The sequence below is a fragment of the Carettochelys insculpta genome, chromosome 19, assembly GCF_033958435.1.
Source record: "Carettochelys insculpta isolate YL-2023 chromosome 19, ASM3395843v1, whole genome shotgun sequence".
Lineage (NCBI taxonomy): Eukaryota > Metazoa > Chordata > Testudines > Carettochelyidae > Carettochelys > Carettochelys insculpta.
This window is the reverse complement of record NC_134155.1, coordinates 21,665,553-21,690,112: the sequence shown is the minus strand read 5'-3', so window position 1 is coordinate 21,690,112 and position 24,560 is coordinate 21,665,553. Positions and strand designations below refer to the sequence as shown.

General features: G+C 50.0%; 1 protein-coding gene across 3 annotated transcripts in view; it reads right to left on the bottom strand.

Annotated features, from left to right (window-relative positions):
- The window catches only part of SLC13A5 (solute carrier family 13 member 5), a 60,294-nt gene extending 37,473 nt beyond the window's left edge, over positions 1-22,821 (bottom strand). For all 3 annotated transcript variants that reach the window (XM_075013259.1, XM_075013258.1, XM_075013257.1), the window contains exons 1-9: positions 22,689-22,821; positions 16,924-17,052; positions 14,676-14,812; positions 12,643-12,857; positions 9,299-9,470; positions 6,470-6,592; positions 5,381-5,593; positions 3,181-3,302; positions 2,368-2,486 (exon numbers count right to left, since the gene is read on the bottom strand). In XM_075013259.1, coding sequence (XP_074869360.1) covers positions 2,368-2,486; positions 3,181-3,302; positions 5,381-5,593; positions 6,470-6,592; positions 9,299-9,470; positions 12,643-12,857; positions 14,676-14,812; positions 16,924-17,052; positions 22,689-22,793 — 1,335 coding nt within the window. In that variant the 5' untranslated portion in view covers positions 22,794-22,821. The remainder of the gene's footprint in view (positions 1-2,367; positions 2,487-3,180; positions 3,303-5,380; positions 5,594-6,469; positions 6,593-9,298; positions 9,471-12,642; positions 12,858-14,675; positions 14,813-16,923; positions 17,053-22,688) is intronic.
- Between the last annotated feature and the right edge of the window lie 1,739 nt (positions 22,822-24,560).

Here is a 24,560-nt window from a genome sequence, read left to right as displayed (position 1 = left end):
ATAACCAAGACAGTCCCCTGGGATAGGGTAGTTTTGCTGACTGCACTTCCATACCTAGAACACATGGGTTGTGCTGATTGAACCATAGCAGCATTTTGATTGGATGCACAGGGAATGTACCCCTCTCCCAGCCAACGTTGCGTGCCCTCGCTTTACATGGCTGTCACTTTAACAATATCAGTTGGGAGGGAAAAAAAAACACCTACATGGACAGAAACCCAGAGTCTGGCAACTCTGTGCATGGACAACAGTAAACAAAACGGCTTGCAGGCAACACATTGAACCTCAATGGGCAGCAAGCAGCCCCGACCCACAGGCTGCAGACTGCTGGGTTAGATCATTCAAGAGCAAATAAACCAGGTCATTTATAAAAGCAGCCATGTGAGCTTTCTTAAAAACAACAAGTAATAAAGGAGATTCCCTGCCTGTTGGAAATTTAGCCAGATTTTATTTTCTCATCAGAAAAAATGTACATGTTTGCCAAGTGGAAGCACAATACTGTGTTATACCAGAGGTCAAGGAAACAGCAGCACTGCAAACTTGTAATGAATTGCTCACAAGAATCATTGAAAGAATTGCAAAACTCATGAAAGTACTGAATGGATTGTGGTGCTTTTCTTCATGAATATTATCAGGGATTAACTCTAGTGGTGTACAAAAATGTTCTGCGATGCAGTTCAAAGCCAGCATACTCTGGATCCTCCAGATTCAAAGTCTAGGAACATTCCATTGTAGGGTTTTGGTATGGCCCATCATTTAACAACAGTCCAACCACAAAGTTTGAATCTAGATGTGAACTTCTTCAGAGGTTGTCAGTCTGGGTTTCTGAGGGTTTGATTCAGGCTCATCTCAACTGGGACCCATGAAACAGTTTCAGTGGAGTCAGGATTCTTGCAAACCCTGGCCTATTTCTAGAGCCAACCAGAACCTTTCCTGAAGCTTTAAATCAAAACAGTGGTCCAGTGAGTCCTATTCCTAGAGCCCTGCATGGACACAACATTGGTATTCACACCTGCCAAAATGATCCACGGATATCTGCAAATTTGCAAGATTCTAGGTACAAAATTTGTATCCATAGTCACAAAAAACTGGTAAGGATATTTGCATCCATATCCACATGTGCAGATACCTGGGGATACCTGGGCCATGTCTACATGAGCGGCTTTTTCTGGCACAACCAGGCTTTTGCCGCAAAAAAACGTGGAGCATCTATACAGCAACTTTGCTTCGTTGACAGTTCGTCAACAAAATCTGGTACATCAGCAGCATTATACCTCTTCCCATTCAGGTATAACGCCTCTCTCAACAGTGCCACGTAGACACTCCTGGGCCCTTTTGTTGACAGACAATGCTTCCAGCTTAGCGGGTTGCCCTGTTTATAGAGCTTCCGGTCAGCTGTTCTGTTGAGAGGGCTGGGCATTCTGGCTGCTCTCTGTTGACAGAGCAGATTGCTCTTTCAGTCTGCTTTTATGTGTAAATGCAATCTGTCGACAGAAGTTGTGCCAGGAAATCCCTTCAGACAGTGACTTCTGTTGATGGAGACTTGTTGTGTAGATGTGGCCAAACTGAATATCTGCAGATTTGCAGGGCTCTACCTATTCCTATGGTAGTCATGACCAGACATGTCAAAGGAAGGTTCAGGAAACCCCCTAGAAGATGATTATGGAATAACCCCACCCACAGAGTGTTGCTTCCTAATCCCTTCATGAAACATTTGGTTTATGTCCTGAAATAAAAGGATTTGCATCCCTTCCAAACAAACCCAAAACAGCTCTGAAGCTATTTCATTGCTGCCCTTCTGTTCTCTGGCCAATATAGCACCAGAAAGGTAGCTCTCCACTATTTGAGAGTCAGGAAACTTGAAGGAAGACTTCCTGTCAACACTGCCAATTCTGGAGGTGCGAGGCTTCCGGAGAAGCACTTGAAGTTCCATCCCTGAGGCATGCAATGATTGGACTAATAAACGGAGAAAGGGCTGAACTGCTGCTTTGTTCAAGAGGCATGGTGGGAGGCTGGCCTGGCTCTGCACCCAGGAAGAGGTGGGGCCAAGAGAAGAAGCAGGGCCTTAGGCAGTCAGGTCTCAGTGCTGCCTGGCCTGGGGCAACAGCCCCCTTTCTTCCCACCTCCCAAACTCCCCTCCCTGATCAGGGCTTAACTTGTAATGAAAGAGGTTCTGGGACTCAAGCAATTTTTTCTATATTCCCAACTGAGGCAGCAAGTCCAGAGGTGCCAGGGCTATGAACTACCAAGCGTGGAGGGGCCAGGCTCAGCCCTGGCTCAGATGCAGATCCCCTCATAACAACAGCTCAAAAACCAGAACAGTCAAGTCACCCTTCAGCTGAAGGGCAGCTAGAGGTGAAGACATACATCACTTCCATTGGCCAAAGCGAATCCTCCTCCTAGCAGCAGCACAATGTTCCAGGGCATCTTCCTCTGAACCACCTTCCAGTCCAGCAGCGGGGCTGGCAAGAAGGGTTCTTTTGCCGCTGAAAGGAGAAGAGCAGAGCACAGAATGCCGTAAGGAGAGGAGGATGTCGACTTCATTCAAGGCTGTTCGCTCAGATGTGCGCTTAGCGTGGCTACTGGCTCAGCACACAAGGAAGTGCTAGAACCCAATGAATGACACACATTACAGAAATGCTAGTGAGAAAACCACCCATTTCTGGTGCACACGCTGGGTTGTGGCCAAGTATCAGCAGTAACTAAGAAGGGGGATTAGCTCCCAGTGACTCCATACACTAGGGGCTCATCTACATAAACACTGTGTGCAGCAGACTGGAGTGTGACTCTGTATTGCATTAGCCTTTTGCACATTAACTACCCCCATCCAGCCACCCACAGAAAGTTTTGCTGTGTGAAACAGGAGCAGGACAACGGGCGCTAAGGAATTTTTAGCATGCAGCTGCAGAATCCATACAGCAAACATGCAGCAGGCTGACCTAGGGTAGATTTATGGAACAATACCACCCTCCCACCCCGCAATGACCTGGTTTGCCACACTGTAATGGTTGCAGCAGACAAGCCCCTAAGTTATAAAGAAGAACTTCTTCTAGCACCATCAGCTGGAGCTGAGAAAGGGCTTCCCAATCTCGGCATGGGCAGTTGTGCTCTCACCACAGAATCACAAAGCTGGGCTGGCCCGGGGAAAGCATCCAGATTGTCAGTTTCTCTTTCCATTACCTTCTTCATTCTGTTCAGGGTCAAAGCTATTTCGACTATAGCAGAAGAAGTTGGGTTTCGTGGCAGGAACTACAAACAGTAGTAGTGCAACCAACAGAGCTACAGTGGCATCAGTAACATACCTACAAGAAAAAGCAGAGAGCAATTTAAAATATAGTACACCATTGTCTCAATACATGGCACACCTCCAGCACGGGAGCTATTGCCTCAGTACATGGCATCCATCCAGTACACACACATACCATTGCCCCAGTACATTGTAACCCCATAAGTCCTATTTGCTTTTGTGCATACAATCTCTCTAAACTGTCTTCAAGAATGCAACAATCCTTTCTAATAATACTACAGAGTCTGACATCCAGACTAGCAAATATTCACCTCTGTATCATCTCACCAAATATCGCTTTGCAATTGCATTGTGCCTTCGAACGAAAGATCTCCAAGAGTCTTCTCTACCACACTTCCATTAAGTAGGGAAGCCTTATCATCCACATTGTAACCCGGGGAAACTGAAGCACAGAAATGCTAACTAACTTGTCAGAGGGTGAATGCCAGGACCTTGGCTGGATTTTGGTCCTTTGAAAATGCTTCTGTTAAGAGGCTAAGGAGCTTAAGTCCATTTTTCGAGAGTTACTTGGGCACTAACAAGTTTAAGTCTCACTAAAGTCAATGGGACTTCGCGTGCGTCTACATTGCAATCAAAGATGTGACTGCAACATAGGTGGATACATCTGAGCTGGCTTTAAGCTAGCCAGCGTGTAAGTACTCATAGCAGTGAAGCTACACCAAGGTGGGCTTCAGCATAGACTGTATAATCCAGCCAGGAGCACTGGGGTATTTCAGGCAACTAGCCTGTGTCCAAGCTATTCTGGCTTCACTGCTATTCATATCCATGATCAAAGTTAGCACAAGTGTCTCTACCCATGTTACAATCATGCCTCCTATCACAATGTAAACATGCCCTACGTGCCTAACCTGGGAGGTCCCAAGTCACTTTTGAAAATGGATTTAGGCTGCAAAAGTCACTTACATACTTTTGAAAATGTTAGACTGTAGCAAAAAACAAGTTCTCAAATAACCACCAGGGCAAAGCTATTTAACATTTTGATAACATCAGTCTCACTCACACATTTATTTTGTTTAGTGCATTTGTCTCTTTGCTAATTTGTGTGGAAAGATTTCAAATGTAAAAAACGAATCCTAAGTTAGCTAGCAAGTTCTTTGCAGGGCAGAGAGTCTTTTTGTTCTCTCTCTCTGTCTGTGTCTATGTCTGTGTGTGTAGCACCAACCAGTGTGGAGAGACTCCCATGTGTGATCACAGTGCAAATGAATGAAAGAACAACAATAAAAAACAAGCAGTACAGGGGGCAAAACATCATAAACATCAGGTGCAAGTGAGATGACTAATGACACAGAGAAGGAAGCCAAAAAAAAAAAAAAAATAATAATAATTCAAATGTTGCAGCACAGGCAGGGCTGTGGCAGGAAATCATTATAATTATATCTCCCCTTAAGATTTGCGTCTAAAGCTAGGAGCATAGGAGGAAGATGGAGAAGCCTTTCAAATCACTGAGCCCGTTTCCTTATGGGCAGTGTTTCCGATAAGCTTGTGTGGCTGCTCAGAAGAAATTCAAATACTGCCCAGCTTATTAGCAGAGCGCCCACAGCTAGATTTTTTTTTGTTGCTGTTGGGGTTTTGTTTGTTTCTAATGTTGGTGCACATTCACATATGCCTCGATGCACACAAAAAATTATTCTACACATAGACGGGAAAAACTAAAGAGAACATTGCTCGTGGGGCCTGGATAAATTCTTCTTTGTAGATGACATTACTGCCTATTAAAATGATATTAAGCCTGATCTTAACTCATAACACCGAAAGGCTAATAAAAATGAATAAGCAAACTGGATTGAGACACAAGCAGCATGAATTCCCCTCTCACTCGCTATGCCTGTTTTAGTCTGTAGCACCTTTGCTACTTGTACCATTCGGGACAACAGAATGCTGGATATGAATGAGTTCAATGTAAATGCCCCATAGAGCCAAATAAAGTATTGTTTAGCAGATGTAACCGGTACAGGGATTTCAGAAGGGCGGAGGGGATGCTGCAGAGATGGGGTTGCACTTGATCCCCTGCGCACCCAGCACATGTTGCCTGGATTGCTAAATCAGTCAAAACCCTGCAGGATTCAAACTTACTCTTCATCTTTATTGAAGAGGAAGGTGGCCCAGCCAGGAATGAACCCTGGATCTCTGCTAAACCACAGAAGAATCAGTAGAAGGAAGAGCATGAGGACATTAAATTCAGCAAAGGAGATGGAGCCTAGTTTCCGGTGCTCTGCCTTGAGCACATTGAGAGTGGCTCTCTCTCTGTCCGTTCGTTCCATCCCGCAGCCCCACGTTTTTCTAAAACTTTTTAAAAAAAACAAACAAAAAAACAAAAACACAAGAGACATTGTAAATATTTGCTTACAAGGGAAAACTACCAATGAATCCACTTCGACACCATGTTACCTGACCCCTAGAATGGCTGCAGCTGCAGCACACTATAAAGTGAACAAGTTATTCCTGTTCCTTTGCACACAGCTGCCACTGGTTACCATCTCCTGCGGAGATGTGTGGTCTGGGGACAGGTTACTGCACGGGGAGACAGGAGAGCTGGAATCTATTCTTGGTTCTGCTGGAGATCTACTTTGTAACCTTGGGCAAGTCACATCACTTCTCTATGCTTCTGTTTCCCCATCCCCCCTTCATTTCTCTGATGTGGTTAGATTATATGCTCTTTGGGGTAGGGACTGTTTCTCATTCAGTGTGTGTACAGTGCTTGTGCAACCCACATACCTTCTGGGGGTAGTGTACTATCCTATCTAGTGACTTCTAGGCCACTTACAGAGAGACTAATGAGGTCTGCTCTACTGCCTTAGTTAACAGCCAGCTGGCTTTTGGCTCACGCAGAGCAGATTCATGCTAAGCTCCAGAGGTCCCAGGCTCAATTTTGCCTGTTGGCAACACTTGGAACAACGTGGTGTGTCTTAGTTGTGAATTCTAGGATATACTCGGGGTTGTAACAAGCACAGTTCAAACTCACAACAGACATCTGCAGTACATATATGAAATTCCTACTAAAGATATATTGGTATGTGATATATGTCATTCCTTGTCTATACCGAGGCACCCTGTAATCTCAAGAACATACACCTGGTAATAAAAAGATAAGCCAAGAAGGTCAGATTCAGAGCTGAGTTAGTCCTGCCAAGGTTCTGGCCCATAAAATATTTGTATACTTACTTGAACCCCATGAATGAAAACTGAAGCCAAAACCAAGATAACATCAACATCATAATCATATTAGGAAATGCAAATCCAAACCAGGAAGCAAAATTCAAGATGTCACCATTTTCGGGGAACAACCTGAAGAGAGAAGACAATGGTTTCTGTACCAAGATCAAACCATTTATGTAGATTCTTCCTTCTCTGTGTGCTAATGCAGGAGTGGCCAACCCCAGTTCTCGAGCCACACATGGCTCTTTGAGCCATGAAATGCAGCTCCTCCTTGGAGCTGCGCACCAGGACCGCTCACTGTCGCTCTGTGCAGGCACCCCAGCACTGGGAGGGAGAAGCATGTGGCGGCGGCTCCGGTGAGTCCCAGGCATTGGGGGTGCCTGGCTCAGGGGGAGTGAGAGGGCATTGAGCCACATATTTATCTTTATCCATCTGTATTATATATAGTTGGATAAAAATAAATCTACAATACATGGCTGTTTGCACTCTCTCCACAACTATTTTGGTTCAGAGGTTAGAGCTACACTACAGAGGAAGATGGGGTCAGGGTTGATCTTCCAGGGTTTGACGCTCCCAAGGGTCAACGTCGACCCTGGTACTCCTCGCAAGAGGTGAGGAATAAGGAGGGTCAAAGGTAGATTGACCGTTTGCTGTGTAGACAGACATGGAAGTCAACCACAGATAAAGCAACTTTAGCTATGCAAATGGCATAGCTAAAATTGTGCACCAGAGGTCGACTTCTATGTCTAGTGTAGCACAGGTATGGCCAACAAGCCAGAGACCTAACGAGATCAATACAAGAGCCAGAGGCCTTGTCCATTGCTCCGCCCTAAGGGCCTCCTCCAAAGCCAAGTGAAATCAGGCATTTAGCATCCATGAGAGTCAGTCCATTGGTCTGAATTGTCCACTGTTCTTTATACAACATTTTGCATTAGTTGCACGCATCTGCCTATGTTGCCATTTTTTCATAATTCATAGAGTTTAAGGCTGAAAAGGACCAAGAGATCATCTAGACTGAATACCTACCTATCAAAGCCAACCACATTTCATCCTGTTACCCCTTGGCTGAGCCCATCTGCATTTGACTATTTTGAACCCACATGACATAAGTCCATCTTAAACAACCACAGGTGCCCTATCGAAAACTTGTTCTGCTTCCAGCAAGTCTGCTCAACCACCTATGTTTTCGGCATTGCCTTCCCTAGCTATTTAGAATGAAGGGGATCTGCCAGAAGATATATGACTTGAGGGGATGATCCTGCATCTATGGAAACCAACAAGGCTTCCATTCACTCTGATGGGACCTAGGCATGATTCACAGTTTCTGAAGAGTTAGGACCCATTTTTAAAAAGAGCCTCTAACTTTGTGCCTGGAATTTTGCATTCACTGTCCCTTGTGGATGGGGCTTGATTGTAAAGATCAGTTGCACGTTTTCAGCTGGTTCCATATGAGTTCTTGAAACCTAATGGCCTACTGACTGCAGGGACTGCATACCAGTTGAAAGATTCTGAAACATGAAGACATATGAAGGAAGGCTGAAACAATTGGGCTTGTTTAGTTTGGAAAAAAGAAGATTGAGGAGGATATGATAGAGGTTTTCAAGTATCTAAAAGTGTGTCATAAGGAAGAGGGAGAAAACTGGTTCAGATCATGGGGGTTCCCAAACTACTACATAGTCAAGCCCACATTTTAAACAGATTAAAGAGTGTCTTGTAGATACCTCCTCTCTGCTTCTGGCTTCTACAGCAACTGCTTACAGGGAGAAGCCATGTTACAAAAGTCCATACTGTATTTTTAGCTGGCTCCAGTACTGCCATTCCATTATGAAAAGAGTCAATCGCAGTCTCCTGTTTCCCGTTGCATATTCTCCTCCCACTTGTTCAATTGTAATTGGAAATAAGCAGGAGCCAAGACCATTTGGCCAAGTAATTCTCTGCAGTCCATCAACAACCACCCCAGACATGGGTGCCTCTAGCTGGAGGGCACTCACCCCTGCCCCCATAGTCCTGCCCCTACTTCACTACTTCCCCCCCAGTTTCAGCCTCACCCCCTTTCCATCCCTTCCTCCAAGCCCCAACCCCTCTTCTGCCTCTTCTACCTTTACCTCTCCTCTCTAGCTCTCCTGAGCATGCCCCCATATCCCCATTCTACTCCTTCCTCCCCAGAGCTTCCCGAATGCCGTAAAGCAGCTGTTCACCATGCTCTGGAAGTGCTGGGAGGGAGGTGGGGAAGTTGGGCAGCAGAGCCACCAGTGGATGAGAGAAGAAGGGGAGCTTGGCCACTGAGCACGCACTAATTTTCCCTGTGGGTGCTCTAGCCCTGAAGAAGTCACAAAAGACTGTCTACACTGCACATTAAACCAAAGCTCTGACTCAGGTTTGAGCCCAAGTCCCCTTTCCATCCGCACACAAATCAGTTTGATTCAGGTCAGAAGCACTCGGAAAACAAGTCCTAGAACCTTGCTGGGGGATAGGCGAGACCCCCAGTCCTGCTGAAACTCAAGTCTGGGCCCTGTTCTTCTGCAGTGTGGATCTGCAGGCTCAAGTCACACATGGGAGAGTCTGGAGGTGTTAGCATGGCTGTATGCCTGGGGTGCAAGAATTGCAAGCCCAGCACAGGCTTAGCAACGTCAGCCTGGGTCCCACCAACCTGCATTGACAATGCAGGGCAGATGTACCCCAGTGGGCTACCATGACAGCTGGGGAACCTTTGATTTTGCTCTCCAGCTCCCCACTTGTGATGGAGCAAAAGCTGTTGGGGAAAAGCACAGCAGGTCCCTTATTCAATAGGGCATCAAGCGAAAGGCTGAAGAAGGAAGCGCACGAACGACGTACTGATTCATCTGCCCTTTCAGAACCAGGTTTGGCCCCGTTCCGGTGAGCGTTGCCGTCCCGCCGATGCTAGCAGCATAGCACACACACAGCACCATCCCCTTACTGATGCGTTTCTTCGCTTCCCGGTCCCCTGTGGCTTTGGGTTCCTCAGGAAGGTGTCCGTTACCTATGACTGGGAAGAGTGAACACAAATGCACCTTTAGGAAAGCAGTGGAGCCAGACCGTGCAGCACTGTGGCAGCCCTGGGGGCAACAGACTTGCTGGGCCCATTGGGAAGATGAAAGGGGGTGTTGCTGCGCTCCCAGAAACAGCGGGACCTCTGGCGGAAGGGGCGAGGCTGGAGCCAGCCAGCCAGCCATCAATGCTGCCCCAAGCCTACCATTCTGGTGCCCCCAGCCAGCCCTGAGAGCTGCCTGCAGCACAACGTGTGGGGCTCCAGTGGCAATTTAAAGGGCCCAGGGCTGCAGCTGCCGCCACAAGCTCCAGGCTCTTTTGAGTCCTTAGGCTGCCTTAGCCCCACTCCCCATCGGTAGGCCTGCTGGCAGTGCTCTTGGTGCCGCAATCTGTCAATGCCTCTTATGGTAAGGAACGCCCAGCTGCGTGGAGTGTATCCTCATAACCGTGGATTGCATTGCTCCTGGCACAGAGAAGCAAGGATGGGTCTATGCCTGTGGCACAGACCCTGGACTTCAGTGGTCAGGGGCTGATTCCTGGTTCTGCTGCAGACTTTCTGTGAGTTGTTTTGCCTTGGAGTAGGTCAGCACCGGGCTCCGACTCAGCTCCAAGCCCAAACCCATATGCCATGTACGCGCAAATCAGTTTAATTCTGGTTGGCAAGCGGCCAGGACCCAGGTCCTAGGACCCTGCTAATGGGGGTAGGTCAAAGGCCACGTCCCACTGCAACCTTGACTCAAGCGCTGCTGTTCCACAGCGTGGACACAGGCATGGAGGAGAAAGGACACGTTTGGGAGGCTGTGAAATCCAGGTTCCACAACAATTGTAAACGAGGTTCACAGGGCAGTGTGGATGCTCAAACATCAGCTTGGAACCTCTGTGTCCACAAACCCTGGTCACACAAACCTGGGTTTACTATGCGGTGTAGAAACACCCTCTCTGCCTCAGTTTCCTGTCCTGGGTAACAATGCTTCCCCACCCCAGAGAGGAGCTTGGAGGTAAACATTTGTTTCTGGGTGGTGCTTGCTCAGATATTACAGGGATAGTGCTGTTCAGACCCCAAGGCAGAAACCCACAAACTAACACTGGTTTCTGGGTTATCTTCCACATACAAGAGAAAATACAGAATCCAATTCACTCCTGGTAGAACCACCAAGATCAACAGAGTTGTGTCTGCTTACATCAGGCCTGTATTTGCCCCAGGAATACAGTGCCTGTCCTTTTGGATGAGTGCCTAATGTAGGCCTGGGTTAAAACCACTGTAGAAACCCAGAGCAGCTGATCTCCTGGTAAAGGGACAGCCCCTATGACCTAGCATATTACTGACCCCCCCAAAAGGAAACCTGGTGTTGCTACAACAGCTCTGAGGTTAGAAATGGGCAGTGTTATCACAAAGGACCGACTGAATTCTGATAAGCATTTATACCTCCTGCATCATCAAGGTACCAGAACCAGGCCTGTCAACAGGGGGAGCAAAGAGGGCAGTTGCACCTGGCCATGGCAATTAAAGGGGGCCTGGGGCTCTGGCCACTACCACACCAGAGAAGCAGCAGTAGCGGCAAGAGTCCTGGGCCCTTTCCAATGATGGCTGGAGCACTCTGCCTTGTGCTCCAGGCAGCACTAAGGGCTTGGGGAGGCATCACGAGCTAGGCAGCACAGAGGGTAGACTGCTCTTGGCCCCACCCCTTCTACCATCAGCCCTGCCCATTCTGGGAGCACAGTGCCCCCACCCCCACTGAGCCCCAGTAACCTGCAGAAGCTGTTGGCTCCACCGATCAGAGCACCTCAGTCATTCAAGGGTGTGACACTCCCAACTTCCCTGGGAAGCAAGGAATTACTAACCCCCTTTTACGGAGGAGGACGGAGGCACGTGGAAGATGAAGTTACTTACCCGATGTCACACAGAGAATCTGGGGCCAAGTCACTTGTGACCCATTAAATGTAGGTCTCTTGAGTCCCAGTGTAGTGCCCTACACCCTAGAGGAGACCATTCTTCTTCCCTGAGATGTACCTCAGGCCTTGATCCTACACCGAGCTGTGCACGGGCAGCCCTCAATGCCTGCCATGACGTTAGAACTCGGTAAAGGGCAGGGTTCTGCCCATGCAGAAAAAAATCCTGCTTGCTGTAGGATCAGGGTCTCTGAAATCCATGGGGTCCATAGAAAGAGACCATCAAAGGTGCACAGGCAAAGAATCCCCATGAGGGTGAGAATAAGTTTCACATAAGGACCAGCTCTCAGCCTCACTGCAGCTCCTCTCAGCTTCAGCTCCTTTTCAGTCAATACTGACTTAGTTTTTCATTGTTTAATCACTTCCTCCACGGCTTGCTTGAACAGTCACAGATCAAGGACAAAGCAAAAAGACTGGGAAAATTTTCAGACACACCTCAGTGATCAGGAGCCTAAACCCCAATGACACCCAGGCTCCTCCATGCCAGAGTCATGTTTGAAAATGGCACTTAGGAGCTTAAGTCAGTGAGGTGATTTTGAAAATGTTACTCGTTTTCAGAGGCTCTAAACCAGTGTTCCCTGTAAGTTTTGTGCCTGTGCAGCCACTCAGGAGAGATTAAATGCCAGCAAGCTGATTAGCAGAGCACCCACAGCTCGGCTTCTATTTTCTAATCGTGGTGCACATCGGCATGTGCCTCAGTGCACATAAAATTTATGATGCACATGGATGGAAAAGATAAGAGGGAACATTGCTTTAAGCACTCACGGAGGTGAAGGGCAGCTGCAGATGTTTGGCACAGATGAAAATGAAGAGCTGTGTACCCAGAGCTAGGAGGCTCCCAGAACCAGCACTCCCTCTATTTTTAACAATCCTTCTTCAGAATAAAATTTTGTTCTGTGCACTGAGACATGAGAAGATGTGCACCGCCAACAGAAATGCAGCTACAGGCACTTTGCTGATCAGCTGAGCAGCACCTGCCCAGGTGCTCATTGGACAGGAAACCCTGTCCAGAACTGGATGCCATTTTTGAAATTCTGGGCTTCAAGGTATTTAATGGGTTCCTTTCTGGATACCAGTGCTCCTGCTTTCTTAGGGCCTGAGCCAAAGCCCAGTGAGGCCAGTACAAATCCTTACACTGAAGTCATGGGGCTCTGGTCCCGATGAGGCTTTCGTACGGATACTGAAACACATTGGACTGGGCCCGCTCGGCAGCCCCTTACCCTGCACGGAGGTCAGGCTCATTGTATTCTTCTCCTCCAGCTCCATCACCGAATTCACTTGCCCGATGGGTTGCTCTGTAAAAGTCAGATCCTGCTCTGTGCTGCTCATCTGATCCAAAACAGCCTGGACGATAGGGACCATCATGGCAGTCGTGGCTGTGTTGCTTATCCACATGGACAAGAAGGCAGTGGTGCCCATAAAGCCCAGCATCAGGCTGCGGGTAGAGAAGTAGAGGGAAGGAAGGAAAAATAACGATCAGAGCTTCGGTGGGCTTTGCAGCCAGTGTGACCTACTTCCAGGCCGTCCAATTCAGTAGGCCCTGCCCCTGAGTGCACCACCTGCTCCGGGAAAGGAAACTCTTGCCCAATGTTTGGCTGGCACAGCTATATTGCTCTCATTTGAGTCAGACTGGCAAAGGTGTTAGCCCCACGCATCTCTCTCTGAGTCACTCCTCTGCTATGTATGCCTTGTCAGATACATCTATCATTTAGACAGCATAAAAAGGCCACTGCCTAACCACATACCACATGCGAAGTTGCCTTCCTCTTCGCCCATTACTGCTGGGGGGGGGTAGGGGGAAAAAAAAAAAAAAAAACCAGGAAAATTGCACTTGCCAATATTGGGAGCCTGACTTGGGCCACGGATCCCAGCCAATACAGAATGGCTGTGGTGTCAGCCGCTCCCTCACCAACATCAGCACTGGAATTAATAAGCCACAGAGTGGGCACCACTTACATCTTCCGGTCTGCTAACAGGGGGCTGGAGCAGGGCATAGCCTTTTGGTGGGGGTGAATAAGGCAACAGGGATCTCAGCCTCACAGCTTTGCTGATTCCTGAGGCCTGGAGCACAGGGTGATAAACCCTTCTCCACAACCCATGGACTGAGCAGCACTGCTACAACCCCTGGTGCTGCCCATCTCTTTAGAAGCAGCAGCCGTCACCCCTGCCGTGTACTGTCCAGATAGCTCTGGCCCCGCTGGGCACATCCCCGCCCCTTCTGGGGCCTTTGCACTTGCCACCAGTCCCCACTGTGACCTGGATGATAGTCCCCCAGGTGACGTATCCATTGCCTGCTTCCCCTGCACAACAGTTCTGTGGGACTTCAGAGCCACCCGGATGGGAGGCAGGATCTGAGCCTTAGCAGACTATCAAGGCATGCAACTTTACGCTTACAAGGTCTGTTCTGGAGCCTTCACCACCTGCACCCAGTGGGACCTGACTCTGCATCGGGTCTGGGGCAGGTCAGGTGGGAAACATCGGGATCCTCTCAGGGTCAGATCTCCTCCTCCTGCTTGTAGGGTTGGTGCAGTGCTGGCTGTGTGACCTGTTCCTCTCAGACAGCACCTCTTACTCTGAAGCTCTCCCAGCGCAGCACAGGGTGGCCCACGGAAGCAGGGCCTGCAGCCACCCATGCATGCGACTACCACCTTGCTGAGCCCTGGGCAGGAGGCAGAAGCTGCAGCACTGACTCCAGTTTGGGGAAGGGTCCGATCAGAAAAATGACTCAGCCCCCTCAGGGTGGGCTAGGGTCAGACAGGCATTGCTAATCTAACACATTGCTTGGTGCGGGGGACCAGAGGGTGGTACTCCAGCTCCTCAAAGAGTCAGATTCAAACAGGAACTGAACATCTGAGCCAAGTGCACTCTGTCCCTGAAAGGGACACACAAATGCCTAGTGTTGGGGGCTTCACTGGTGGCTTGAAACTGCAGCAGGGCCCTGAGCAGGTATCACAGCACGCAGTGTCAAGAACAGAACAGAATCCAGCTCCCCGTAACTCAGCAGAAAGGCTGAATGCTGGACTGTCTTCCCTGGCTGTCCTGGGATTTTCTTGCCCCATGCCTGCAGGGGTGCACAACCTCAGGAAGCCCTTCCTAGAGCCAGCAAAATGCTGGAAGCTTTTGTAGCCTTCCTGCTAGGCAGCTTGGGTCTCCCGCTCTCCCCCCACATCTCCTAGCATCTGAAGATGCTTCTGCTAAGCTTGGTCGTTCTGGATCAAACAGATAGGAAGGCAGGTTTAATGGGGCCTCTTACAGTGGGGGCTTCACGCCGACGATCAGCAGGACCCTCAGTGCAATGCGTTTGTGTAAATTCCAGTGTTCCACAGCTACTGCCACAACCAGCCCCCCGACAAAGAGCATGTTGGTGTCCTTCAAGTACTGCATGCACACCTGTAACAAGAGGAACTGGCCATCAATGGTCTTTATTCCACTCCTGCCAACTTCAACAGGAGCAGGAGTAAGTCCTATATATGTTCTCAATTCCATGTCTGTGTCTGTCTATTTAGACTTGGAGATGCTTTGGGCAAGGGCTGTCTCTTACCTGGTTTGCACAGCACCTGATACAAAGGGGCCCCAATTGGTGGGGGCCACTAGAAGCTAATGAAATACAAATAACTGTTGGTGTATACTGTAAGAAATATAGGCGCTCTAATTATTGCATATATGCTCTTCATTTCTCAAAGATGCTAAACCTAAATGTCAATTCAGTACCTCTGAAAAATCAGACCCATCATTGGCACTGGCTGTACCTTGCACTCTCAGAATCAACACACCAACTTCTATCACTCAAGCTCAAGTAGCAAGCCCATTATCTGGCAAAAGTAGTAGGTTGTTATCCTCTATGAGGATTGGCTACTGAAGGATGACGCAACATACTCTTTGGCAGCATGTTACATACATCCCAAGCTATAAAGAAGCACGTCCCAAGCATCTGAGATCTCCCAAACATGAGTCCCTTGGCTTCTAGAAGTCTGAACTCGCGAATTTCAGCACCAAAACACAGACCTCCACCACTGAAAGAGTAACTCCACAGGTGACAGCAGTAGTAGGCTGTTCTGTTCTATGTGGACCAGCTATTAAGGAAGAATACAATCTGCCCTTTGTGTTCCATGCGGTCATTTCTGTATAAACAATATATAGGTGGGTTTGTATCTTTCTGTATCAGCAGTTTCTCTATCAAGTTTGCTGAGGATTGACATTGGCACATGAAAGAGGTTTAAGCATCAGATGCCACTGAGCCCAGGAATGCAGCTTTTCCACTACAAGAGGCAACATTTTCTTACAAAAAGCAGTAGAGCTTGCTCTAAAAAGGCAGTGTGGCTGGGGGATAGAACATTGACTCTCACCCAGGAGGTCTGGGCTCTGGTCTAAGCCCTACCAAGGAGCGTCTGCATGACCTTGGGCAATTCACTTCACCTCTCTGTATTTCTGTTTCCCCATGTATCTTGTGTGTTTAGACTGAAAGCACCTCAGATCAAGGACTACCACTTACCAGGTGTTTATATTGCACCTGGTACAATGAGTCCCCAAATTTGGATGGTGCTTTCAAGTGCTACTGCAATATAAAACAAGTCATCTCAGCCGATTCCAAAGCACTTTACAAGCTCCATACAGAGGAATCCTCTCACTCCCCACAAAGTGCAACCACCTCTAGGAAATGGCACAGTGGTCATTTAACTCCACACAGCAACACCCACTTCCTACCCTTCGAGTGCTGAGGACAAAAATTCTACATCCAGTCTATACTGATGGGGGAAGATGTTGACAGCTGGAACAACAGGGTGGATGAAGTACTCTCTTTTATTGGACCAACTTCTCTTGGTGAGCAAGACAAGCTACAGAGACACTCGCCTCTCTCACCAACAGAAGCTGGTCCAATAATAGAGAGATTCTCTCACCCGCCTCGTCTCTCTAACATTCTAGCACTGACACAGCAACGCTGTGTACAACACACTGCCAGGATTTGACTGTTAAAGTCTCAGTTCAGCTCAGATCTTCTCAATAAAACTGAGGCAGTGATGAAACCTAACCAGGCCCACTGACAAGAGGGGCAGTTGCATTGAGATTCTGAGTTTCAAAAGGAGCATGAGCCCACACCCTCTTCAAAATGCCGCAGAAGTGCCACTCAGCCGCTCTGTGTGGTGCTTGAGGCCTGGTGGGGAGGGCCCAGCACTGTTTTCCTAGTGGCGCTAAGGGCTGACTGTCCTTAGCCCCGCCCCTTCCACCTGAGGCTCCACCCTTCTGGGGTTCCCCGCACCTTGCTCCCAGGCCCATGGTGGCTGTCAGCCCAGCTGAACTTAACCAGATCATTAGCTGCACCAGGACTCGGGGTCGGCAGTGTAAACCACACAAGATGATTACGCTCAGTGCTACCATCATGATGAAAAGCAACTCATCGAATGGGATGGGCACAGATGCTTCAGTGCATGGGAGTCTGGTAGTCTGGTCTGGGGCTCTGAGGCGCCTGCTTAAATCTAGGTTGACCCAGAATCAGTTCTTACCTTTTTAGACTCCAGGATTCCAAGCAAAGGAAACAATACAGCAGGCAGGAGAGCTGTGATAGCCAAGGGGATGACTTCTGTACACCAGTAAACAGCCATGAGGACAATAACATAGCCACATTTGGCCTCCTGGAATGCAAGTAAACAAAGGTTTAAGCACAGGAAATCAAGTGTGTGGCTAGAGATCCCAGGATATGAACCATAGTGCTCCAATCAGTGGTCTCTTGGAAGAGAAAAGAACAATACTAAAAAGTTAATCATCTTCTCCAAGAAAATATTCTTAGGCACACAGCTGGTGCAATCTGGTAAGTTTTAAAGGAAAAAAATCCGATGGTATCCCAGCCCTACTGACTCAATCAGCGGAACAAATACCTGCAACTCTCCTTTGGAGTTAATTGGATCGAGGCTCATTTGCATACTACAAGAAGCCAGATCCTGAAAGAGCCATTTGATCTTCACAGCTGAAGTAGTTACTCAGAAATAAGCTTAAGTGAACATTCACATCACAGCCTAAAGCCTGACCTGCAGAGCAGGCACAGGCCAACCTACGAGCATTTTAAAAGCACAAAGACAGCTGGCTAACACTTAGCATGTGGGAAAACCAGAATTTCTATAGGAATAATTAATTTAAATGTTAGCTATCCATTGGCATCAGTGTTCCCTCTAATTTTTTTCCATCCAGGTGAGGAATAAATGTTGTTGCATGCACCAAGCCTGTCTGAATGTGCACCACAAGTACAAAGAAATGCAGCTGGCTGTGGGTGCTCTGCTTATCATCTGGGTGGCATTTGAATCTCTTGGAATACCCACAGACCATCTGAAGCATATGAGAATCTCAGCCTCACACTGAACATCAAGATCATCTAAGTACTCCACCAACCTTCAGCAACGGGACAATCTCTTGCACCTTCTACTTAAGTCAATGGAGAACTGCTGGAAAATGTGGAGCACTTCCCATACCTTGGAAGGCATCTTTCTGCTACACTTGACATTGATGCAAAAATGCACCATCATCTGAGTTGTGCAAGCTCTGCTTTCACCCACCTGAGACAAAGGGTTTTTGAGAACTGGGACATCTATCCCAAGACAAAGCTCCTTGTATACCGTGCAGTGGTTACTCCAAATGCTACTACATGCATGAGACACCCGGACAACAGACAAGCGTCATTTGAAGGCACTTGAACAATATCATCAATGCTGCCTCAGGAGAATCCTAAATACCTCTTGGGATGATTGGTGCATGAACACTAGTGTCCTGGAAGAGTCGAGCATGCATTGAAGCCATGATCATTCATCAACAAATTTGTTGCACTGGTCACGTGCCGGCCCGTCTGATGGGCACCTCCCAAAACCAATTCTGTTTTCTGAATTGGAAGGAGGACAGAGAAGCATTGAGGGCCAGTGGAAGTGATATAAGGACATGCTGAAGACACACATGAAAAAGTGTAGCATTGGTGTTGACACTTGGGAGAACCTTGCCCAAGACCGTCCCCAGTGGAAAACGATAATCCATTAGAGGGTGGGTCAATCTGAGAGGTTCCACTGCAGTGCAAATGAGACAAAGAAGAAAAGAGCACCAAAAACTGTCCTGCACCCCTCCAACAGCTACCAACACCTGCTTCTTCCGTGATAAGATCTGCGGCTCCAGAATTTGGCTGATCAGCCATCAATGGACACACAAATAGGAGGGTAACATGAAGAGGACCTACTCTATTGAGTGACCACCAAGAAGAATTTGAATCTCTCCTGGGCGGACACCCAAGGGCTCAGCTTACAGGGAACACTGGCTGGCGTAGGATTCAAGTAGAAGATTCCATGCCTATTAGGTGCAGTGTTTAGAAGTGATTTGTGATTTTGGAGGTCTCAGTTTTTAGATGCTCATCTCAAGACACTGAAACAGGGCTTGGTTTTCACAGGAAAGATGATAACTTTTTAAACATCATGTAAATCATGGTTTCCCAAACTGCAAGGTGTGCCTCCCTGCGGGGTGTGTGAAGAAATTTGGGGGGGGGGGGGCACAAGGTGACCCAGCCCTCCCCTGCAACATCCACCCCACCTGAAAAGCTGGCCTTTGCTTCTGGCTCTCAGCCCCTGCCATTTCATGTGGGTGACCCGGCACAGCCTCTCTAAAAAGGCATGCAGACGGCGAAGATCCACGTGGTGTCTCCAGCAAATGTGAGTGAGTGTGGGTTAGGGTGTGGGAGGAGAGGAGGATGGGGTTAGATGCGGGGCTGGAGGTTCCTGGCTCAGGTGAGGGGGATGGGGGGGGGTGCTGGTTGTGCCTGGCTTTATCGGAGGGGAGGGGCTCGGGCAGCTGGCCAACTTGTGGGACTCGTGGAGTTTGGGCAGCTGGCCCTGGAATCGCAGGGCTCAGGTGGCTTGAGCTGGTGAGCAGGTGGCTGGCCCCAGCAGCATGGGGCTCAAGTGGCTCAGCCCAACAGGTGGGCAGCTTGCCCCAGCAGCATGGGGCTCGGGCTGCTGGCCCCAGTGACGCAGGGCTTGGGTGGCTCAGGCTGGTGGGCAGGCTGCCGGTCCTGGCCTCATAGAGCTTGGGCGGGTGGCTTGGGCAGCTGGCCCGCAACTGGGGTGTGCGGCTGGTCCCAGCAGTACAGGACTCAGGTGGTGGGCGGACAGGCAGGTAGCTGGCCCCAGTGGCTGTCAGGCAGGCGGGTGGGTGGTTGGGCCCAGTGGTGTGGGGCTCAGGCAGCTAGCTCTGGCAGCGCAGGTCTTGGGTGGGCAGGCAGCTGTCATGAGCAGCTCCGGCTGCTGGTATGAGGCTCAGGTAGCTGGCCACCTGGGGCTGCACCAGGCTCCTGCAAGGGGCCAAGAAAAACTACTTGTGCTTATTTTTAATAACATTTTATATCAAGATTTTGTGTTTATTTTAATTACAAATTGAACTTTTAGTTAAAATGGGGGTTGGATGTGATAAAGAAGAGGTTGGGGGGCATGATGCTGAAAAGTTTGGGAACTACTGAGAGAACCTAAGACACAATTGTGATGCCCAAAATCACTCGCATTCACTTCAAAATAGTGGTGTAATCTTACATCTGACTGGGGGCAAAAGAGAGAGGCATGTTATGTTATCGCATTAAACTACTTCTCTAACATTATCATGTTTTGTTAGCATGGGATTGCCAGGACTAGAACTGGAAGCACATCCAGTTAAACAACTGTGGAGGTGTTTATAGCCTAGAGACCCTGGGGGCTTGTAAATTCAGTATTCTTAGGGGAAGTGAGTATTCATTTACTGACTGTAAATGTTATCTTGTCTCTTAGGTATAAATGCTCCAGAGATCACAATTTCCTTGTGTTCAAAATAACAGTCTACAGGGTCCTAAAGATTTTTTTTTATTGGCAAAACAAACAGGCAATAAGATGGTACTTATAAACGTGCTGTAAAGTGTTTTTTTTATTCAGAATTGTGTCCCTGGATTTGCACTCACAAGCTCCTTACAGGAGCAGAAAATGTTTTTTTATAAGAAATTGGAATGGTTTATCTGTTTAAGAGGAGGTATGCTCTGAAAGGAACAATTCTGTGTAGGCTAGAGTACAGGAGAGATATCAAGGGAAGAGACTTAATGAGGATTTCTATGACTTTATAATGTGATTTGAGGTCTTGCAGCAACAGCTAAGTGCTGGGATTATTTTATTTGATTTAATTTGGCCATTTTGAAAAATAGAAAGATCTCTGAGGGTCTGAAGAAGACTTTTACTCTTGAACAAACCTCACAATAGAGTAGGAGGACTGGTTATTTTAGACCATGGAGTAAATAATTGACTTAAGGTTCAAAAAGACAATAATGCTTATTTAGAAAAGGGAAAAAGAAGTACGAAGGTTCAAGGAAAAAATAAAACATATGGAGATACAAGTCAGAGCTGCAAGGGACCTTGGAGTCCAGTCCCCTGCCCTCTTGGCAGGACCAAGCACCATCCCTCTTTATTTTAAATAACCTTTTTGTGCCAGATCCTTAACTGGCCCCTTCCAGGATTGGGCTCACAACCGTGGGTTTAGCAGGCCAAAGCTCAAACCACTGAGTTATCCCTCCCCTGAAAATAGAGTCACTAACTGTAGAATGTTGATTTTGCTTCTTTGAACAGGGGGTCAGAAAACAAAACAATCTGTCCCTTTGGAGGGGAGTTGTGAAAGTGGTCATTGATAGGAGTTACTGTTAAGCAACCCTGTAATCTGGAAAATGACAGTGTTTCCCCTAACTCTCAAATTACATCACTAGACTTGTACTAAATTATGCATTTCATAATTACAAATTTCTTTCTTGAAGTGTGTACTGCTATTCTTGCACAACAGAACCCTATCACAAACTTCAACATCTATTTAGTGCTTTCAATCATTAAACCACACAGATGAAGTCTCCCATCCCAGCCCCAACTCACAGACATTTCTCTTCCACAGAAGTTTCCAAAGTTGACCAAAGGCAGAACTGTTATTAGACAGGTAAACCAGAAAGGGTGGGGTTTTTTTTTGTTGACAAACATGCCTGAGGTTTTTCTGAAGTTTAAAATACACCATGCAATGTGGGTCAATCAAAAATGACTAGTTGTAACATTATTATTAGAACAGACCCTAAAAGCTGTGCCAGACCATGATATTGGCTGCAAATGCCTGTTGCAGATTTTTACCAAAGAGACAAGAAGAGATAAAAGGCCTGATCCTCTGAGGTCTTACTCTAGCTTTGCCCTGGCATAGTTCCACTGAAATCAAGGTACATGGGTGTAAACAGACATGACAGAGCTTTGGCTCATTAGGAACAATGCTTTATGTCTCATAAATTAATCTTAATAGCGTGTACCTATGTAGCTTAGTAGGAGAGGCTCTCAAAGCTCTTTACAAATATCAGCCCTCATGACCAGCGTTCCCTGTAAACTGAGCACCTGGGCAGCCACGCAGGAGAGATTCAGGTGCCCCCCAGCTGATTACCAGAGCACTCACAGCTGCATGTGTTTCTCGTGGTGGTGCGCATCCACACATGCCTTAGTGCACATAACAAATGTATTCTGCCCATGAGTGGAAAAAAAAAATAAAAGGTTCTGCCTGTTTTACAGATGTGGAAGCTAAGGCAGAGAGGCAACAAGTCAGTGGTAAAGCCAGGAGAGGAAGATGCTTCTGCCAAAAAAACAAAGCGCATGGGCCAAAACTTGAAACGGCGTCTGTGCGGACTAAAAAGAAAAAGTTTCTACATTTCTTATGACCAGTCCGCACCTGCATTCATTCTAGTTCAGAGGCTCCCCCTGTAAGGTTTACCGCCCAGCATAGCCTGGGACATAAATGCCTCTAAGGACTACCCTGCAAGTGACCCCCATCTAGTCCTTAAAACTCGACTGGACAAACCTGCCCCCCCAGTTCAGGAAGCACACGGCTAGGAACCGCCAACTCCGCATGGAGCCGTTTGGGTCAATGGGGTTTAGCGGAACAACACCCCTCTCTGCGTGAGCGGCTGAAGGGCTGCAGTGACCCAGGGGCTGGCGGAAGCCCTGGCTGGGCTAGAAGAGATGCCGCGGCGTCCTCCTCCTCGGACCGAGCCCCGCGGCGCCAGCACACCCCGCTGGGGCCATTCCCGGGGGGGCGGCGGGGGGCTGCAGGAGGGGAACCAGGGACAGCATAAGCAGAACAGGGGCCCCCTGCCCCCCAGGAGAGGAACCCCAGGCGCGAGGGGAGAAGAGCCTCCCCTTTCCCCCGGGGGCTCCCTGGAAAAGCGCCCCCCAGGGAGGCCCCTCTCCAGCCCCCCGCACCCCCCGCCGCTTACCGGGGTGGGGACGAGCAGGGGCAGCGCCAGCAGCAGCAGCGGCGTGAGGAAGAGGACGGCGCAGGACTTGCAGCGCAGCAGGGGGCGCAGGCACGGCGGGGCCATGGCCGGGGCGCAGCGGGGGAGCGGGGCCGGGCCGGGCGAGGCGCAGGCGGCGGCGGCGGCAGCAGTGAGTGAGCGGGACCCGGCTGCGGAGGGAGGTTTAAATACACCGGCCCGGCCCCGCCGGCCCCCAGCGGCTCGCCCCGCTGGCAGTTCCGTGCCAGCGGCCGCGCCCCGCCGCACCCGCCAGCCTCCCGCCCCGCCCGGGCCCCTCACAGCCCCCCGGCCCATCTGCCCCCCCGCAGCCCCGGGCCCCCTACAGCCCCCCAGTCCGTCTGGCCCCCCGCCGCAGCCTCGGGCCCCTCATAGCCCCCCAGCCCGTCTGCCCCCCGCTGCAGCCTCGGGCCCCTCATAGCCCCCCAGCCCGTCTGCCCCCTGCCGCAGCCTCGGGCCCCTCATAGCCCCCCAGCCCGTCTGCCCCCCGCCGCAGCCTCGGGCCCCCCCCAGCCCGTCTGCCCCCCCGCCGCAACACCGGGCCCCCCACAGCCCCCCAGCCCGTCTGCCCCCCCCGCCGCAGCACCGGGCCCCCCACAGCCCCCCAGCCCGTCTGCCCCCCCCGCCGCAGCACCGGGCCCCCCACAGCCCCCCAGCCCGTCTGCCCCCCCGCCGCAGCACCGGGCCCCCCACAGCCCCCCAGCCTATCTGTCCCCCCACCACAGCCCCAGCTTCTCCCATCCGGGCCCCTCACAGCCCCCTGGCCCATCTGCCTCCCCCACCCGCAGCCCCAGACCCCTCACAACCCCCCAGTTCATCTGCCCCCCCTCACAGCCCCCCTCACCACCCCTTCATATCCCCCACCCAGCCCGCCTGACCCCCAGCCGGGTCCCCTCACAGCACCCCAACCCCCACCACTCACAGCCCACCAGCTGCCCCACCCAGCTCCCCCTGTCCTCAGGCCACTCGAATCCCCCTAGCCCAAGCCCACCCCAGCCTCTCTCTGACCCCTTCTCTAGTATCTGGGTCACTCACGGCCCTTCATGTAAGCCTGCCCCTGAGCACTAGGCCACTCACCATCCCCCTGCCCCTGCCCCCTCATTCAACTCCTCCAGCACCAGGCCACTCACAGCCCACCCCCTTCTAGTCCCCCAGCTTTGGGCCACTCAGACCCTGCTTCTCTATTCCCCCGGGGCCTGGGCCACACACAGCCCTCCCGCCTCCTCCAGGCCCAGGCCACTCACAGCCCCCCAGCCCTAGGCCAATCACAGCCCTGACGCCCTACCCTCATATAGCACCCCGCCCCCAGTCCTGGGCCAATCACAGCTCCCCCAGTTGTCCCACCTCATCTAGTTCCCCCAAGTCCTTTGGGCCACCCACAGCCCCCCCTTCATCTGCCTTTCACAGCCCCATGGTCTCCTCTCTGTCCCCCCACATTGTCCCTTGTCCAACCTCCCCAAGCTCTGCGGGCCACTCCCAGCTTGCCCCCAACCCTGCCACCAGTGCCCCTCTTCTAACCCCTCCCCAAGACCTGTAGAACACTCACAGCCCATGAGGCAAGAATGGCGGGAGCAAGTGTCAAACACCAGCAGGGCCCTCAGTTACCCCGTCTAGCCCTTCGTGGGGGCTATGTGCCTGACTGCTGCCCCACCCCCATTCCTGCCTGGTAGAAATGGCAACATATGGGGAGCGGAACTGTGTGCCAGGTACCCCACTACCCCAACCTCCCTGTGCCCCCAGCAACCCTGGGGTGGGAGGGACAGGGGGAGGATCCTGAACCAGGCCCTCACCTACCCAGAAGTCTCCAGCTGTCTTGCACAAACCTGTCCCTGCTGT